Source organism: Aspergillus viridinutans (assembly GCF_018404265.1).
Source record: "Aspergillus viridinutans IFM 47045 DNA, scaffold_11, whole genome shotgun sequence".
Taxonomy (NCBI): domain Eukaryota; kingdom Fungi; phylum Ascomycota; class Eurotiomycetes; order Eurotiales; family Aspergillaceae; genus Aspergillus; species Aspergillus viridinutans.
Window position 1 is genome coordinate 793626 of NW_025091227.1, and position 19584 is coordinate 813209.

The 19584-nt window shown below is 50.5% G+C and overlaps 6 protein-coding genes across 6 annotated transcripts; 3 read left to right on the plus strand and 3 right to left on the minus strand.

Moving 5' to 3' along the window:
* Positions 1-188: 188 nt before the first annotated feature.
* Aspvir_002394 (SMP-30/gluconolactonase/LRE family protein) lies at positions 189-1283 on the minus strand (the record flags this gene model as incomplete). The annotated part of the gene is made up of 1 exon (XM_043273995.1): positions 189-1283. One exon carries the CDS (start codon positions 1281-1283, stop codon positions 189-191), a length of 1095 nt encoding a protein of 364 aa, XP_043129930.1.
* A 753-nt stretch (positions 1284-2036) lies between these two features.
* On the plus strand, positions 2037-2979 carry Aspvir_002395 (acyl-CoA thioesterase; the record flags this gene model as incomplete). The annotated part of the gene is made up of 2 exons (XM_043273996.1): positions 2037-2150; positions 2200-2979. The coding sequence occupies 2 exons, from the start codon at positions 2037-2039 to the stop codon at positions 2977-2979; spliced, it is 894 nt and encodes a 297-aa protein (XP_043129931.1).
* Positions 2980-3290: 311 nt separating this feature from the next.
* On the minus strand, positions 3291-4088 carry Aspvir_002396 (uncharacterized protein; the record flags this gene model as incomplete). The annotated part of the gene is made up of 2 exons (XM_043273997.1): positions 3291-3596; positions 3654-4088. 2 exons carry the CDS (start codon positions 4086-4088, stop codon positions 3291-3293), a joined length of 741 nt encoding a protein of 246 aa, XP_043129932.1.
* Positions 4089-4617: 529 nt separating this feature from the next.
* Aspvir_002397 (uncharacterized protein) lies at positions 4618-5699 on the minus strand (the record flags this gene model as incomplete). Its single annotated transcript, XM_043273998.1, has 2 exons — positions 4618-5433; positions 5502-5699. The coding sequence occupies 2 exons, from the start codon at positions 5697-5699 to the stop codon at positions 4618-4620; spliced, it is 1014 nt and encodes a 337-aa protein (XP_043129933.1).
* Positions 5700-8775: 3076 nt separating this feature from the next.
* Aspvir_002398 (glycosyltransferase family 2 protein) lies at positions 8776-10596 on the plus strand (the record flags this gene model as incomplete). The annotated part of the gene is made up of 1 exon (XM_043273999.1): positions 8776-10596. One exon carries the CDS (start codon positions 8776-8778, stop codon positions 10594-10596), a length of 1821 nt encoding a protein of 606 aa, XP_043129934.1.
* An 804-nt stretch (positions 10597-11400) lies between these two features.
* Positions 11401-13848, plus strand: Aspvir_002399 (putative endoglucanase; the record flags this gene model as incomplete). The annotated part of the gene is made up of 1 exon (XM_043274000.1): positions 11401-13848. One exon carries the CDS (start codon positions 11401-11403, stop codon positions 13846-13848), a length of 2448 nt encoding a protein of 815 aa, XP_043129935.1.
* Between the last annotated feature and the right edge of the window lie 5736 nt (positions 13849-19584).

The window sequence follows — 19584 nt, forward strand, 5'->3', positions numbered from 1 at the left end:
CATCATCAGCACTTTGTTGTGAAGCTACTTTCTTCGTGTTATGACTATTGTGGGATAATAAATCATGGAAACTTCATCGCCTCTGTGGCTCCTCCATGTTTTTGATTCAAGTCTACTACATTTGCCGTCGAATATGAATTATTTCCGTTACGATCTCCTTGATCCAAGTGTATGATTGCTTGTTTATCTCATAAACCTAAAAGAGCCCCTTTGACACCTTCTCCGCGCAAATGTATTCTAAGCAATCTGGTCTCGTTGCAAGCATATATGACTCCATTCTCTCCGAAGCAGAAATTCGCGACTCCACCTGGGATTCTAATCGTGCCGATAAGCACACCGCTAGGATTCCACACTTCAATTCCATCCGCGCATCCAGCGTAGACATTGCCACGGGTATCGCATTTGATTCCGTCTGGTACTTTTCCGGGGGCATACGCGAATACGCGACGGTTCACCAACTGTGGTTCGGACCGCCCGCCGGGGTAGACAATATCAAAGGCATAGATATGAGAGGGCCCTGCCGGATTGAATGGCACTAACGTTGAGCCATGAATTGCACCTGTATCTGTCACATAGAGTGTGTCGAGGCCAGGTGAGAAGCAGAGACCGTTAGGCCGGATGAAGCCGTCTGCAACAACGCGAACCGATCCGTTACCGGGATCATAACGATAGACTTGATTTGGGAGCTGCGGCTGATGCCTGATGCCCTGGTGGAAGCCATAGTGAGGATCTGTAAACCAGATGGAGGAGTCAAGCGGATGTACAACCACGTCGTTGACTGAATTGAATGGAGTCCCGTAGAAAGAGCCGATCACAATCTCTGATGTAGTGTCACCGCTGCCCTCAGACGGAACTGCGACTTTCATGATACCCGAAGGATCACTCGACTCTTTTGAACCCTGCGCGCAGAAGAGAATGTGATCAAGGCCCAAATTGACACCGCCATTCAGCATGGCACCGTCGATATGTGGAAAGGTGATGTCCTCGACTTTGGCAACATTCGATTCCGTCGAAGAGCCTTGATACGTATCATAGACTCGGGAGAGCTTGATATGCTTGTCTTCGGTTGCTAGGTTTCGTTGGTGAGAAAGATTTGGCATCTGGTTTGAGGTCACGAAGATGCTGCGTGTCGGTGGATGGTAAACGCAAGCTTCATGATAAAGAGGCAATCTTGCAGGACTCTCGTCTGCGAGTACCGAAACGTGTGGTTCTGGGGAATTATAGCCCAATATTTCGTCAAACTCTTCCTGATGTTTAAGGAAGGCAACCTGGTTACTGGCCATCGTAAGAGTTGTTGTATGTTGTTGCCTTGGCAGTATTCAGTGAGAAGAGTTAGAAACTTGGTCTGGGCTACTCATATGGCAAGCGCTTGAGTATTGCGTAGGCTGAACCAGACTGAGGCTTCAATGGCGTTTTGAAATCTCTGTTGGACCTCAAAATCCAGTCGCAGTAGCCGACCATGCCCGATGGGAATCTTCAATTGCCGATCGCAGATCTCTCAGACAGTTGAGTGGGCTATCGACAGAAAGGAAAAGTGCTATTGGCGGAGCCGGTGATCCTGATTCCTGAAGGATGAGACAGAACTTTGAACCCCCACAGGAACGGGTATTCCCATGTTACCCCACACGGGAACATTCAAAGGCTCCTACTATGATCTCACTCATGGCTGCTCTCATGGCTGTACAACCGTAACTATCCATGTGGCGCAATCCCGCCGCCGGAAGAATCTCGGCGGAAGTGTGTCACCCCGATTCCGATGTCTTGGCACCGGAGGAACCGAAGGAGCGGACTTGTTACTGTTTTGGGCCGACCCCGAGCCGAGGTATCTTCAACTTCTTCCCAACAGATCCGTGATTGGTTGAATTGGCAGTTTCGCTGGGATTTTTTCTAGAACTCAAGATCAGTAATCAGATAAGATGGGTCAAGGAAAATTCACTTCATTGAGGATATCTTCTTTCCTCTTTTCCCTTGCTCTTCTATCTATGTTCTGCGCATTCTCATACTGAAGTGTAATCGGCGGAGGGAGCAATATAAAAATGGAATCCATACTATCACTAGCCAGCTCGCTCTGGCAGTCTCTCACTTTTTGGAAAACCCTCGCAATCGGGTTCGCATTGCTCAACCTCAAAACCCTGCCTTTCGTGTGGCATGTAAGATACTCACCCTCCTCTTGTTTCCGCATATACTAAAAACAACCAGATCCGCGTCTACCGCTACTTCTTCCAAAATGGATACCTCATGACCCCGGCCGTCGCGCAATCGCCAAAGCCCAGCAGCGACCTCCTAAAACCAAAAAGCATCTTCACCCGCGCCCCAATCATGGAAATCGACATGAACATGCACAAGTCCAACTCGACGTACTTCTCCGATCTGGACGTCTCCCGAACAGCCCTCATGTGTTCCCTGGTAATGAAGGGCTCCGCCTTCCTCGAGAAGCGCCTCCAGAAGCAGGGCAAGCGCGGCCCACTCCACTTCGTTCTCGGCGGTGTCTACACGAGTTTCAAGCGCGAGATTCCAGCGTACATGAAGTACGAGGTTCAGTCGCATATCGCCTCCTATGATGAGAAATGGATCTACATTGTGACCTATTTTTTGCAGCCGCGCACGGGCAAGAAGGCGTCGGCCGATACGGACGAGGGTCGAAGGAAGAGGCTGCTTGCTGTTTCGATCAGCAAGTACGTGCTTAAGAAGGGGAGGTATACGGTTCCTCCTAACGATGCGTTTGAGGCGGCTGGGTATACGCCTCTGAATGCGCCTGCGGCGAATGGTACTGCTAATGGCACTACGAGTCAGAATGGAGGATCGCTCACTCAGCGCAAGGAGGTCAAGTCTGGCCGTGCTTGGGATGACAACAGTGAGTTGGAGCAATTGCAGAAGGAGATTCGCAAAGGGAAGGAAATGGTTCAACCCTTTGTGGACCAGGAGGAGAAGCTGTTGGATGATTACATGGAGAAGATGAAACTCCCCGCTTTTGCATAGACTGCGTTCAACGGTCGGGATATACTGAGCGTTGTATATATATGTCCTTCGGACAGGATGTTATAGACATGTACCATATTTTACGTTAGATATAGATTTTCCTCTAATGTGTATGACGGTTAAACTTGATTGCTGTCTTATTTACAAGTGAGAAGTCGGTGTTTATGGATCTCTCATACGTTAAAATGCTTTGTTGGCACCGGCAGATGGGCTATCATTAGTAAGATCTCTTTATACCAGTCACTGTCCAGCAGCTACACAACCTATACTATATATTTAAACATTGAACCCATCCACAGGATGCGCCTCTCTCACAGATTCACCCATTGTCTCAGCCTCCACTTCCTCCAGCGGCAATTCCTGGAAAATTCCGCCATCAGATCCACCCCCGAAGCGATGGCGTCTCTCTGTCCTTTGCTCAGCGGAACATACTCTTCGCCGTAATAAGCTTGCCAGAGCTTCACCGCGTCCTTGGCGTCCTGTGTTCGTTTTCTGAGACAGGGACGCAGGCTTGAGCAGTGGACCTTGTAGGAAAGAAGGTCCAGCGGGTTGACAAAAGGCAGATGGCCTATGTCCACGTCTTCCAGCGTTATTGCCTGCGCAGGCAGGTACGGTGGCTGTCGTCAATCACGTTAGTTTGACTTGATATATCTGGCCAGGGCACGCAAACATACCAAATAGTCGGGAATAATGTCCACCTGCACAAAGTACGAACGTTTGGCCTTCCGCTTCTTCTTAAGCTCGACCGTATGTTTGTACTTGAAAAACAGAGGCCCTGCGCGCTCCTTGAACAAACCTGAGAACCGGGAGACCAGCTCCTTGCGCATCAATTGGTAGTCAATGGGACGGTCAGGTCTGAAAAGCAGAACATCCACATCCTGCACCAGGATGCATGCTCTCGTCAGCACGAGTTGGTAGATCTGGTTCTTCAGTCCACTCACATAGGTTCGCCGGCGGCCTTCCAAATGATGTTTAACTGCCATCCCACCGATAATTGCAACCTTAGCTCCCCGCAATTCTGGCATTGTGTGGAGACACTGAATGAGCGTCTCTGCTGCAGTTTTGAGTGCGGGATCAAGGATATCGTCAGGCAAGCGAGTTATGTCCATCTTGAGAGTTGTTGGTTTTCGGATACTGGTTGTAAAGGAAGTTGCAGAGATTAATGAAACGAAGTTGATACTGACTGAGCCTATGAAGAAGGGAATGGACCCCGTTATTTATGGTCATCATCTGGTTCAAGAACCGCTGTGTCTTGCAATAGATGTTCACTTTGAAACAAGGTTAAGGATATACATGGAGGCACAGCAGATACACAAAGATCTTTTCTTTTTTTAATCCTTTATTAACATCACATGGAGCATACAGTTCGTCTTCATTATGGGAGACATGGGGGTGGCGTTGTGAGCCACCCTGATACAAGACATTATTGACTGAAAGCATTCATTATGCCACAGTCACTGGAATAGGTCTCAGATGAAAATTCTCCTAACATCACGGAACAAGTATGACAACATCATTGATTGACTTAACAAATAAGCAAGTTGAACAAACATATAATCAGAATATGGCAATCAGCAACAATAAGTAAATGAGTAAAGGACAAACACCAAACAGCTGTAGAGCTCACCCATCATTCCATCACGCATTCTGCTCCTCTTTCACCTCTTCTTCTTTCTTCCTCATCTGCTCTTCCTCCTCCTTCTTCTTTTTCCTCTGCTCTTCCTCCTCATCCCACCGTTTAAGCTCTTCACGCCATCCAGGCGGCATCGTTTGTTCCGACGGCCAGGGACTTTTTTCGGGCACCTCGCCCGACTTCCTCATCTCCTCCCCAAACCTTTCCTCGGCATCCCCATACACTCTTTCCTCTGGGGTTTCGAGCAGAATTTTGAACCAGCTTCGAGTACGAGGCGGAAGGTCCTTCATCTCGAAGAGGCGGTGCTTCTGCAACACGGTGTGCATGTCTATCAGCAAATAATCCCAGTAGCTCCCTCTGAAAGTCTCTTCCGGGTAATTGTCCCGGAAGAACAAGAGGGTCAGCATCTCGGCGTAGCGCGCTGGCGAGGGGATCTTGACCGGATAATCCGCGTCAACAACGCGGCCTTGCTGGAACGCCCTGTTGACTTCTGGAAGACGCTCATCATTGATCGTCCAGTAGTCTGGGTCGTTCGGGGGAGGTGGGCCGAGTGGGATCTCGGGCGCTCCCCACAGCATCTCGGACTTCTTGTAGAGTTCCAGCGTATACCATTGGCGGGGATTTGGACCATACTCCTCGGGTTTGGAGTAATCTAAGGGACCGCAGTCTATGATATTGAAGTGCGCGTAGGGGATCGCATGGGTAGACTTGGGCCAGTCGAAGCCGCAATACTTCCCCAGCTGGCAGGGGGGGAAGCCGGCTGCCACCAGGAGGTCGCGTGCTTTCTCGATATGTTCATCGGGGATGATGAAGTAGATGCCCTGTTGTTGTCTGGTGGTTAGCTCCTCCAACTCTAGTTGTGGTGCCTCAGGGGAAAATGGGGACTTACGTCTGGCACGACGGGAATGAGAAACATATTCATCACAAGTTCTCCCCAGAGCACGTTAGGGATTCCATGGGTCTCCAGAAAACGAGAGACCTTGCATGGGTATTCCCGAAAAATCATTTCGACTTTGTTTTCGGGGGGGTATCGGAGCTCGGCGGCCCTCTGTGCTCGGCGCTCGGCCCTCTTTGATCGGCGGGCCATCTTGCACGTATGAATCAGTTGTTCACGATGTTGAGGACCAACATGTCCTGGCCGAAAAACGTCGCTATATATATGAAGACTTGAACATTATTGACCCGTGTATTGACTGTAGTGCACAGGGATCTTCCCGACAAGAAGCAGGGAATGTCCGTTTCAAGCAATCAATCCTCGAGGTGATTTCCTTGAACTCGATATCTCTGAACCATGGTACAAGCCAAGACCGTGTGGAAATATGAAAGAGAGGTGAAACCAGAAGATTCTCTACCGTCGAGTCTTCTTGCGTACACTCGATAACAAAGCACCGCCCAGACGTCCCGACAAAGAAACACCGCGGCTGAGAAAACCACTTACTTTGATAAAGTCAAGAGAACTCTCCGCGCTTTGTCAGGGACCCAGAAAAAGAAAAGGAAAGGGAGGATCGAATTTCAAAGGAAACGTGCTGTAGGGCCGTATCGTCCTTTGTTGTCAGATTGAGCGAGGTCCTCGAGAGCGAGCCGCGCTCAATGAGAAGGACCAGAAGATGCAATCTTTCTTTGTCCTAGTACCTAATGACTGGGTTAGAGTTCAGCAAGGTCTCCGAAAAGTTCGACAAGATCTGGGAGGTCCTAGGACAACCTCAGCCTACACACTCATTCATGAGAGTCGAGGACTTGACGCCACAGTTATTGGTGCTTTGTTCTCTTCCCCACGCACAATGACCCTCAAGTAAGCTAACCACGACAGGAAGACTGTCTTTTCTAGTGGAAGAAATGGCGTGTTGAACCCGATTTGTGTCTGACCCCGAGTCTTACAGTCCTCACATCCAGCTGAATGAGCACCATGGCTAGACAGCCGTTCTGAGCGGCTCTTTTGATAGTCGTCCGGCCTTCAATAGTCGATGCGGGAGCGTCCACATCCGCGCCCTTCTTGAGAACAAGTAAACTGAGTTGGAGATGACACAGATTGTGGCTTCCTGCAATGCGGTTACGCATCCTCTCAGACATGCGTGAGCATTTATGTTGGCTCTCGCTTATAGGAGAAGTTTATGTCCACACTGGATGCCGCGGCCTGAAGTGCTGTTCTCCATCTGCCCCGGAATCCGGCAGATATTGCACAAGGTCGATTTTGCCGCTAAGTACAGCACAGTAAAGAGCCGTTAATCCTTTGAATGGGTTCGCTGGTGCATCCAACACGGCTCCATATAATAGGAGAAATTTGACTACTTCCGTCAAGCGATGTAGTGCCGCGTCCCCTGCACTACTTTGCCCCCATGTTTTGCAACGTGTCCCCGCGATAGATGAGTATGGGAAGAAGCTGAAGGCTCATAGAAATTTGTAAGTGCTGCAGCTCTGAGGATACCCTCGGCATTGGGATCTGAATGTCGGCAATCTCGGTGCGGCGCATCTCAATTGCACAGAGCAATGGACAGCGCCGGTGGACTCGGCGAGTATCTGGTTCTACTCCAATCTCTGGAGGGGTCCTATAGCTTCATATATATTGTATGTGAAGCCTTGCAAAGCGTGTATTCAAGCGGCTCGATTATCGTGAGATAACTCGGATGCTCGTCTTGAATTCGCCTGCAACTAAATCCATCGTCTTATGGAACGAGAGGAGTCTACCCTTCTCTTTTTACGCCCCTGCGCGGTATTTTTGTTACCAGGGTCGGCGTGTTCGGAGGGATCTTAGCCTCTTCGCCATACATGAAGTCATGAGTAGTGCTGGCATATACAATGTCTCAAATGCCATTAAGATTGAGCCACTACACAAATAGGTTTCCAGTGGGTGAACTTCGTTGCACTGCCGTATGCACCTATTTTGAGCCTTCACAGACAGTATTGCAATGTCAATCCCGAATCTCAAACTTATCCAACAATGACGCTTTTGTCCGAAGCTCGCTGTCCCAATGTTGTAGTGCTAGCTATTAGGAGTATTTTAGTATCCGTGCTCTATCCAGCCCAGGCGAACATGAGTATCTCTCTTTCTTCGACCGCTATCCCAGTGTTCTGGATGATCATGTCCGATATTGGCTTTCGTGTGTAGTTTATCTTGCTCTCGGGGACCGAGATAGAAAACTGCTGGGGTTGGATAAAGTCCGCCGTCCACCATCTCTCTGGCAAAGTACCAGTTGGCAAAATGGCCGCATCTTCACAATTGCCCACTTCCAGTATTACTTTTCATCGTATTCCAATTCCTCCCTAGCGAATCCGCGGGCATATAGCTTGGAGGAAGTGATTACTACCGGCGGGGCACCAGCTCTAGAGATGGAGCTTCACAGTCTTTTTCCACCGTATATAATTCATCTGGACCTTGAGCCATCGAAACCGTTTGCGGATCATTCAAGCGCAGCTATGACACCTTCGTATACCCGGGATCGTCTTACAATGGCTATTCCTGGGAGTTTCTTCCAATGTGATCGAGCTGTGAAGTTTAGATCGTCGATGTCAATCGACAGTGCCGAGATAGAATGTATCGATTCGGCCCATATCCTCGCTTTCGGGTCTTATGCTGAATGTCACACTCGCTGGCTCTTTGACTTGAATAGTATCAGAGTGCTCCTCTTGGGAGAAAGGAAGTGCTCGGTGGCTAAATGCTACCACGGGTAGCCCGAATCCTTGCGTTGTTCTGACAAAGCGCCTGAGACCTCTTCTTTGCGGCATTTGAGGTTTTTGAAAGACATATCTTCATTTGTTCCTCAGTTGTGTTTCCCTCTCTTGTTAACATGACTGAACAAAGAACATAATCCATTGTCTAAGATGTTTCATTGTCGACTCTGTGTCCCTGGTACTTGGTGACCATCATAATGTGCTTGCAAACGACTTGTAAGAAACCCCATAGCCCCTTGTCTTCAATGCCTTTGTTCTGTAGAGAAACATCTCACTTCACCATGGGTCTGTCAGAGACTGCCTTTCACAATGGCCTTCACAATAGTGAATATTGTCTCTCCTATCTGGTTCACTTGATGCCTCTTTGTTCCTCTGCTGGATTCAAATATCGCGGAAAATCCTAGACTACAGCTTCATCAACACCATCAACTACAGCAAGTTGAAGCAACACATCTCATCCCTCACTCAAACTTCCCAATCAACACTTCAACAAAATGTACGGACTCCTTGCCTTTATCACATTACCTTGGGTAATCACTCAGCCTCGGCTGTTTATGGTAGCAGCAGCAGCCGCCGCATACTTCATGCAATCGACCGGCCGGACCCTTCACGATGTACACACGGAAATAACCTCCCGGGCAGCTGGCATTCTACCCGCAGACCTTCGAAGAGATGACGTTCTCTACGACCGAATGACGGTCATTTTTCTCCATCTGTTCGTCTTCCGGTATTTCCGTCTTATCGTCCATCTCATCTCCTTCTGGCTCTTCTATCGTCCTACCCCTGTCTCCAGAAACCCTACCCTGTTCCCGTCTGACTGCACAATCATTCTCCCCACCGTTGATCCCAAGAACAGAGACTTTGAAGAGTGTATCACCTCATGCCTTCGGAACAAGCCAGGTGCAATCATCATTGTTACTGTTGGAGACCAACTGACGAAACTGACCAAAGACATTATCGCCCCCTACAAGCGGAGATTCCCGAATACCGAAATCTCCGYCAGGACCGCTGACGAAGCGAACAAGCGCCGACAGGTCGCGCACGGCCTTCGATACGTGAAGACCAAGATCACGGTCCTGCTCGATGACCACGTCTTCTGGCCCACCGAACGCTTCCTCCCGACCATCCTTGCGCCGTTCGAAGACCCGAAGGTGGGCATCGTCGGAACGAACAAACGCGTCCGTCGTACCGACACCGGATTCAACATCAGGTCCTTCTGGAACATGCTCGGTGCGCTGTACCTGGAACGACACAACTTTGAGATCCGTGCAACTAACGCAATTGATAATGGCGTGTTTGTCGTTTCTGGCCGCACATCTGCGCATCGGTCCGAGATCCTCAAGGATCCCGAGTTCATCGCCGGATTCACGAACGAGAGATTCTTCTTCGGCTTGTTCGGTCCCCTGAACGCTGACGATGACAACTTCATCACCCGCTGGGATGTCCGACACGGCTGGAAGGTCAAGATCCAGTACTGCCCCGACGCAATGATCGAGACGACGCTGGGTACGTATCCCAAGTTCCTCTCTCAGTGCTTGCGCTGGGTCAGAACGACCTGGAGAAGCAACTCGGCCAGCTTGTTCACTGACAGGACGGTCTGGTATACCCAGCCGTGGTGCGTGTATGCTGTGTACTGGACCTCGTTCGTCAATTTTGCCCTGTTCTACGACGGTGCGTTGGCGTACACCCTGCTCAAAAGCCCGCTCGGAACCGCTGATAACCTGAAATATCTCGCGGCCTGGATCTTCTGCACGAAGATGGTCAAGCTAACGCCGTACTTCCTCCGCGAGCCCCAGGATCTCATCATGCTACCAGGCTATTTTGTCTTTGCCTACTTCCACAGTTTGATTAAGCTGTATGCTGGGTTGACCTTTTGGGAGACTAACTGGGGAGGCAGGAACCTGTCTGCCATCAATAACCAACCTGGTGGCGGCGACGGTGATGATGACGATGCCGACGACAGCAGCGACGATAGCGTCGACGGCGGCGTGCAGCTTCCGCCTACTCCGCCTTCATCACGCCGGAGAAAGACAGCCGGTAGTTCCAGCTCGGGCAGTGGAGCGGACGACGGATCCAACGCGGGTAGGGATATCAATCGTGCGGATAATGCTCCAGGATCTAATCGCGTACAGTCTAGGAATTCCACTGTCGGCACCAAGGCACCACGGAAAAAGCAGGCTCAACCGATGGCTAGATTGCCGTCCTCAAGCACATCCAGCAGCACCTCGTCACGGTGGCATCGGTGTCCCGGTTGTCGGAAGCTGCATTCTGATTCTGGTCGTGTGTGCCAAGTCAGGGATGTATGGGGCCGATAACGAGGGCTGACAGGAAGCTGGTGAGTCACTGAGTCCACTCTTAACCGGAAAATTGTGCCATCGTGCTTTATTGTTGTTTTCTAGCATGGAGTTACAGGAGGTTTGCATGATAAATAATCTTGATATTTCCCCTTTTTCTTTAACCTGCACCGGCAATTGAGTGTAGCCCTGCGATATGGAATGTAGATTGCTCAGCCCAGGGATCTGCAGGAAAATACCTCGGAAACTTTCCTCTAATTGACACGATAAGAATGGCAGTCCATGCGAGAGCCAAGTTAAGTTCGCAGCGTGAAACTAGAAGGAAGACAATACAACTGCACGAACCAGGGAGAGTTCTGTAAACAAACTTGAAGAACATAGAGTTGGGACTTGGAACCAACCATGATGGGAGAACCGCACTACTCCAGACAGGGCGTAAGAATCAATCCAATCGGCATCGATATCATCTCATCTCTCTTGCATTTAGCCGGGAATGAGCTGCAATATAATCCTTCTGGTAGTTTTGCCACCAATCACCGCGGAGACTCGTGATAGCAGCAATGTCCACTCCATGCGGAGGCATTTAGTTTGCGGGGAAAGCCCGTATTGCCCAGCAGCTAATTTGGGGAACAGCTTAGACCGCGGACACCGCAACTTTCTCCTCGTGGATCAAGCCAGCACCGGGACAGACGGACCGGAAGCCGCGTAGGTTCGCGATATGAGTGATCTATCGAGTCAATTCCCGGCGGAGTGATTGATCCATTGCGAATATACAATGAGTCTCCCCTGCTATAATGCAATGGCGAGGAGCGAGCTACCACCATCATGAAATACTGGCTCCAACAGCTAGGGCTGGCGGTGCTGTGCGCAACGAGCGCGGCCGCAGCCACTGCCAAACATGCGTACGAGTTCAAATCCGTCGCGATCACTGGAGGAGGCTACATCACTGGCATCGTGGGCCACCCGACTGAAAAGAACCTGCTATACGCCCGTACCGACATCGGTGGTACATATCGCTGGGAAAAGGGGCTGAACAAATGGATCCCACTCACCGACTTCATCGGCGCCGAGGACGAGAATCTGCTCGGGACGGAGAGCGTGGCCATGGATCCAACTGACCCGAACCGCTTGTATCTAGCGCAGGGCCGGTACCTGAGTTCTAATAACTCTGCGTTTTTCGTGTCCGACGATCGCGGAGCGACTTTTACGAGATACCGCGCCCCCTTCCCCATGGGCTCGAACGAGTTGGGTCGGAATAATGGGGAGAGACTCGCGGTTAACCCGTTCAAGCCTAATGAGCTGTGGATGGGAACTCGCAACGCTGGGTTGATGAAGAGTAGTGATCGCGCGAAGACGTGGACGAACGTGACCAATTTCCCTGATGCGGCGGCCAACGGGATTGGAATCACGTTTGTTATTTTCGACCCGCAGCGTGAAGGGACTATCTACGTGGGCGCTTGCATTCCCGGCGGATTGTACTATACGACCGACGGAGGAAAGACGTGGGAGTCCATTCCAGGGCAGCCAATGCAATGGGATCCGTCTTTGCTCGTCTATCCCAACGAAACGCAGCCGCAGAGCGCAGGCCCGCAGCCGATGAACGCAGTATTGGCATCTAATGGAGCGTTGTACGTTACCTATGCGGATTACCCGGGACCATGGGGAGTGTCCTATGGCGCGGTGCATGTCTACAACACGACAGCATCCGAATGGATGGACATAACACCGAACGCTAACAACACCTCTCCGAAACCGTATACCCCCCAGGCATTCCCGGCAGGGGGGTACTGCGGTCTGAGCGTTGCAGCCGACGACCCAGATACCGTCGTCGTGGTCTCGCTCGACCGCGACCCGGGCCCAGCGCTGGATAGCATGTATCTCTCCCGCGACGGCGGCAAGAGCTGGAAAGACGTCTCACAGCTCTCCACTCCACCAGGAAGCGGAGGATACTGGGGCCATCCGATCGCCGAAGCAGCACTCGCCAACGGAACAACGGTCCCCTGGCTGAGCTTCAACTGGGGGCCTCAGTGGGGCGGATACGGTGCACCCTCTCCCGTCAAGGGATTGACCAAGTTCGGCTGGTGGATAACAGCCGTGCTCATCGACCCGAGCAACCCTGACCATGTCCTATATGGAACCGGCGCAACGATCTGGGCGACAGATACCATAGCCCGCGCGGATAAGAATTCCGCGCCGGAATGGTACATCCAGGCACAGGGAATCGAGGAGACCGTCACACTGGCGATGATCAGTCCCCGAGAGGGAGCGCATCTCCTCAGCGGAGCGGGTGATATCAACGGGTTCCGGCACGATGATCTCGACACGCCGCAGCCAATGTTTGGGCTCCCTGTGTTTTCGAACCTGAATACCCTTGACTGGGCGGGACAGCGGCCGGAGGTTATTGTTCGCGGTGGGCCGTGCGGACATCAGTATCCGGATGGATGCGGCCAGGCGGCTTATTCGACGGATGGAGGGAGCGGGTGGACCAAGTTCCAGACATGCATCGCCGGTGTTAACACCAGTTCAACCAACCCAGGCGTTATGACTATCGATGCCTCTGGAAAGTACGTCGTCTGGACGTCTGCCATGTACGTCGTCTCGTCGTCTGTGCAGGCCGTGACCCCGGCAGCGAGTGACTCCGGTCCGTATGCCTCGAACGACTGGGGAAAGACCTGGACATCGCCTCGCGGGCTGACGGTGCAGACGCCATACATTAGCGCCGATCGCGTACAGCCGAAGACATTCTACGCTTTCTCCGGCGGAGTTTGGTATCTCAGCACGGACGGTGGCCTCTCATATGATGCCTTTAATGCAACAAAGCTTGGACTGCCTGCCTCCACCGGCGCTGTCCCCGTCGTAAGCGTCGACAGGGCGGGTGAGATCTGGCTAGCCCTCGGTAGCAACGGGGTCTATCATACCACCGACTTTGGGAAGCACTGGAAACTCATCACGCACAAGGGAACAGTCGCCGACTTGATCACCGTGGGTGCAGCAGCTCCTGGGTCTAAGCAGCCAGCACTGTTTATTAGAGGCTCGCCTGGTCATCCGGAGAAGAGTGCTTATGGGATCTATCGGTCGGATGATAACGGGTCCACATGGGACCGGGTTGATGATGATACACATCGTTATGGAGGGTTCAATCTCATCCAGGGAGATCCTCGAGTGTATGGACGGGTGTATCTGGGTACAGGCGGTCGTGGTCTTCTCTACGCAGATATTGTCGCCCAGCGATCAGACAAGCAGGGGAATGTACCAGGGACAGGGGGTATTTGATTAGCCATGCTAGACATTGCTCTAAATGATATGAGCCACTTGTTTAGGTAGTAGACTGATGTCCAGTGGACCACGTCAAGGAAAACATGCCTGTAGGTAAAGGCTTGACCAGGGCATAGCTCGCACTGCCCGACTCCATGGAGACCTGTCCTCAAACACAAAGGCAACGAACAACACCTGCCATGCCAGCCCAGTATTAATGTCGAGCCATAATTGACATTGACTTCTTGCTCCAAATAAATATTTCTCCCTCTCGAGTATCATAATACTTTATTAAACGGAAACTTCCTCGAGCCAGCCAGTGACAGTGACTGCAATTCAGGGTCCCCGAGAGCCCTAGGTTAGCTGGTGCGCTCCTGATCTCACAATACTCGTCCTTGCGGATAGTCCATAGCTTCACAGGAAGCGCACGAAGTTCAGACCTCCAGGGAGAAACTCCACCTCAACTGTCTGGGAGTCACAGTGTCCAAGTAATTCTTGTATCTCCGACCGACCCAGTTGGCTCTTGCGGTTGGACTGACGTGGATTACGACAGCCGGGCGGGCCTCGGCCTCGACGCGGCCAACGTTGAAGGGACAAAGAAGACTCCATCGTCCGGAAAGCTTTGATTGAACGGCTTGTATGATCTTTTGCTTGGCTGCATTGAATCTGACGTTCAGGGGATGTTCTGGCGACAACATAAACAGGGACGGGCCAAGCACAGATCAAGGTTCACTATTTCGACGAACAGATCACTAATGCCCTTCTCGTTGAGAAGCTTGGCTATGTCCTTGCTTGCTCGAGGCGTCTTGGGTGGATGTCCTTAGCCTGAGGATGACGCGGAGTAGATTCACTGCCCTGTCGCCTCCCGGTGATGAGGCTTTTGAGCGACATAAGGCAGGAACTCAATGTGCTCCGGAATACTCCCCTGCCTTAGAGGCTGCCGAGGCCGAGGACGAGGACTTGCCGGAGGGACGAGCCACCGATACTACCATTTCAGTCCTTGTCACTCCATAGTTATGGTAGCGGCATGGTAGACTTCCTGTACTACTGGTCCCTAAAAAAAAATTAGGAGGATGAGGACCAGGGGCAACGCGACTGAGGTAACATAATGTCCTTACCAGAGAACCGGGTTGCGAATGTCAACATCAAATACGGGTGTGTTGGGATCGTGTGTCGGAATGGAATTTCCATCTGTACTTAAGATATTGGTCTCTGTTCAGATCCTATACCACTAGACTAAGGAGTACATCGTCCGGAGACCTTTTTATGCCTATAGGGCTCGACGAGCTGTCGAAGACGGTCAAGCGCTCAAGCCCATACACTATCCCTATACGGTAGAACAAGTGTAGTGAAATATCGTATATATGGAAAGAGTGCTCGTCACTGTGTACATCTGCTTCCCTGCTCGCAAGGCATCACCCTCTCATAAAGGATGCAGGCCGCCCTGCTCGACACATTGACTCAACTGACATAGCTTTCGCCTGATGTTCCTGGCTCTTGCCCAAGCACTTCAGTTGCCAGCATTAGATTCCTTCCATATCCTCCATTGTCGGCTTCTAGCAATAGTCACGAACACAAGCAGCATACTTGGCGCTGTAACAGGCAGTATAGCAGCTAGGGCTCGAAGTGCAAGACTTGGAGCAGGAGCTTGACGCTAGAGAGGCACAGTTGCTCGTGCAGGAACCTGGAAAATTGCTGTCAGCTTTATCCTACAGACACACAAGTGGACATGGCCACTGTGACCAACGTTGAGGCTGCTTACGTTCGACAAGTTCCGGTTCGGCGACAGGAGATGCTGCAACAACGGCTGCAAGAGCGAGAGCAAGCAGAGCGGTGATCTTCATTATGGCGAGAGATTGGATTTGAGTTTCCGAATAGCGTTCTTCTTCTGGATGGCAATTGCGAGGTCTTGGAATGCTGTTGATGGAACATATCTCTGGTACTGGCCGTCGTGCTCCTTTTATATCTTTGGGCCAGCCTCCTTGACTCCCAGGAAGGCGAGAGATGCTCGTTGCTGACGGCAATCCGGGCCGATACTGAAGAGCAGAGACGATGAGGATGAAGTAGGATAGTATTCATCACACTGGGGATTCGCTATGCAAGCTTCACGGAGAAGCGAAAACGAGATATCAACTTAGTAGCGACTTGAGCTCTTGACTCCTCAGAGAGGACTCGTATCCAGAAGCTGAACGATATACGCCAAGGGCGCTCTATGCCAAATCCAAGACGAAGCATAGGTGCATGCTCGTATTCATTGCGATATGACAATCTACGCATAGACATTGTTGAATGTGTAGCACATTCTTTTAACCAGCTTTGGGCTCTGATAATGTAATCTGGAAGGAAAGAGATAACTGGAGAAGAGACTGGCATTTGTGTATCAACATCGACATGGGAACCAGAGACCAACAGAAAGCTAGCCATATTCCAGCGCCTCATATCTAAAAAGTAGACCCTGCGGGGAAGAGGACTCCTAATCACTATCACCCAGGCGAGGACCAAACTCTGATGTATGAATATCCCAGTCAAAGTTCAACCAAGGCATGTATTAGCTGGTTAAACATGCCATGGTACAACTTGATTATAGCCAGCAACCTTTCCTGCTCAGTCTGGATCTGCAAATGTCGTCTGGAAAGTTCAGCTTCAGTATGATGGCGCTCCACACTGACAAGCTGATATCAGTCTTTGTTTGTGCATCCAGACACCAAAGCAGGCAACCTACTGGCTCAGTTCCATGGTTCAGGTCTACGCGCCACTGCGCTCATCGACTTGGGCAACTGGCCCTGTATGAGGAGGGTGTGACATCCACAGGACAGCAGCTACTCCAGCTATGCTGTCAACAACATCTGGCCCATTACACTTAATTATTAATCCAGCTGCGTTTGTGGTTTTGCCTGCGAGCAAGCCTTCCATAGGCTGATCATGAGGTATCCTATTAAGGCACATGTAAGACCTCATCTTCTTCTGTATTGTCTTGCTCCCTATCAGAGTCTAGCGGCGGCCGCTTGCCCTTGCTTTTCTCTAAGCCTGCCTTTCGACAGGCTGAGAGGGAGGCGGCCATCTCCTTCCTCTTAATCTCTTCGCTTTTCGGCGTGGGGCCATCCATTGGTTGCTAGGGCAAGGTCCTGAATCGCAGCCGTGTTCCGTAATCCGGCTTCTTCCTTGCGTTGTAGCAATTCCGCATAGTGGACGTGCCGGGTGATAGAACTTGTCCTCGACCATCTTGTAAATATCATCTGTACCGAAGCCTTCGATCAGACATTCATGTTTTGTAGATTAGCAAAGCCCTACCAGTCGCTGGGCTGAACTGTTGTGCGTACTCTCTTGGGGAACAATGCTGGGTCGGAGACGTTGGAGGACTCGGTGCTGCGTAGACTTGATCAGAGAAGGTTTTCATACCTCGGGCAGATTTCCATTTACTTACATGACCGAAGAGAAGCTCGCAAAGGAGATCCTACATTCTTGAGGCGTCGCTTGAATGACATGCATAATCATTTGCTTGATTGCTTTGAATCCAACCACTAGGGATGTTCCGATGTCAATAGAAGTAGGGGCCGGCAGAAGCACAGATCAATGTCCACTATTTCGACAAACGTATGACGAATGTATCTGTGATCCCGTTCTTGTTGAGGAGGTTGGCAATACTGTCTTTGGTGGCCCGAGACATCTGAGGTGATTCTCTCAGCCAGTAAGACGATATGCAGCAGATCCTGCGATGTCGTCTCCTAGGTAATGAGGCTTTTGATAGTCCGAAAACAACAGAAATCTGTCACAAAGGCTATCTCGGGAGCAGCATCAAATCCACAAGATCTCGAATTCCACTTCCCTGCATACTTTGGCAAGTCCCAACTTCAGTACGAGAAGAGATGCGGCATTCACACAATAGGGCTTTTCCACATTGTAATAAGTGGTCTTTGATTGAAGCCTTCCGTGGATCGAGCATAGCATGGAGTGATCTATATGACTATGCCCTTCATTATATCCCCAAGGTGAAGTGGATTTGTCGGTTTCAAGTTCCTCCTCAACTTCGTCCGGATCATGTTCTCAATGGTAAGATTTTGTGTTGATGGTTCAGAGACGGAACGACAGGCCGTCTCGAGGACCTTGTGTAATAAGAGGAGGGAGGAGTCCTGAAGCGGTACATCTATCCACATATCAACAATGTGTCGATAGGAGACACCATCGCAAGACGTACCAGACCATTCCGATAAGCGACCTCTTCCCTTTTGGAGCCATCGTCGCTTTGGATAATTCCCAGGCTAGGTACAGTCCTAGTGTCCTCGTTTGCAAACCAACGCGTATAAACAGCGGTCTTATTGGGCGCACTATGTTGTCTTCAGAAACATAGGCTGAGTCTGACACAACTGTTAGCATCACAGACGTCATGAGAGTAAAGGGACAGTATGACGAACAATCCAGATGCACAAATGATACGGTGATATTGACATGGAATAAGCATGAGGAGAGAAGAAAAGTATGTACTCCTTAAACAAGACAAATATGGTGTGACGTAGTTATAACAGCTTGGCGTCGCCATGGAGATGTTTGGATTCCGTATCTAGGAAGCCTACTGTGCGGTGCAATAAGTGCATCTCGCTAAACTGCGTGCTGACAAAGCTGTAGAGTGAGCCTACGACCTCGTGCACTGAGCAAGAGGTCATTCAAGGCAGAAACCTCGAGGGAGAGGTGGTGACGGCTCGACCATCACAGACAGGGTGAACAACATACAGTTGCTAACGCACTGAACTATGCACATTCTCCAAATAAGGATATAACTGTCTGTGTCATCTCTAAAAGAGTGGTCATTCCAATATACTGCTTGTGATAGTTAACTTTGTCATGGTCCATAAGAACCGGAGTGAATGTCATTCGTTCGCTTCTTGAGCAACAGACAAATGACACCCAATAAGGTATTGGCAGATCCCTTGAGACAAAGCAGCCGAAATACTATCGAGTAGGGTGTATCAACTCGCTACACCCAAAGTGGTATGACGACTATAGTCTATCAGGAACAGTATCGTTCAGAAATATCACTAGGGCTGGCTATCATCAAGTCTCCCTTACTCGGGACTCAAAAGTTGAACTTGTCCTTGAAGGAAGGCATATTCAACCTAGGCCATTATTGTAGTCCAAAATCAACATATGTCTTGAATTCCGCTCTTCTCTACTTGCCCCTCTGAATTTGCGGCGATTCGCCCTACGAATGCCCCGCCGAAGGTTCTCAGGGACAATCCACTAAAGCATCAACAGTGAAGAAGGCAAGCATGAGCAAGGTTCTCAGCTCTCGACTTGTTTGCCCTGAATTAACACGTAGCTGAAGATCTGAAAGGGCCGATAAGACTCCCAAGTCAAGGGTTTATCGCCACATCTTCGCCCGATGGGCACAGGCAATCCTAGTCATGGCATTCTATCCTGGACACTCGTACGTGGCATAACTCGCCCATAGTCCTCAATAGTTGCCTTGTAAGGTACTCACATCGACTCTGGACTTCACCCCAGCTTGCAAAATGAGGTAGGCAACTTGCTTCAGTGGAATCCCAGACATGCATGGCATAATTTCCAAGCCGACTTCTTCTCTCTCCACAGCAAGGTGAGCGTTTAGTATCCGGCAATTCCGAACACTTCGTACCTAACACCATAATGCCTCAGCATGCATGTTTGGCCCGAAGATGGGTACGATGACCCAGGGGCAAGCAGGTGACAAACAGCGTCTGGTAATATTTATCCCTCAAGCACGATGCACGGTAGATCTAG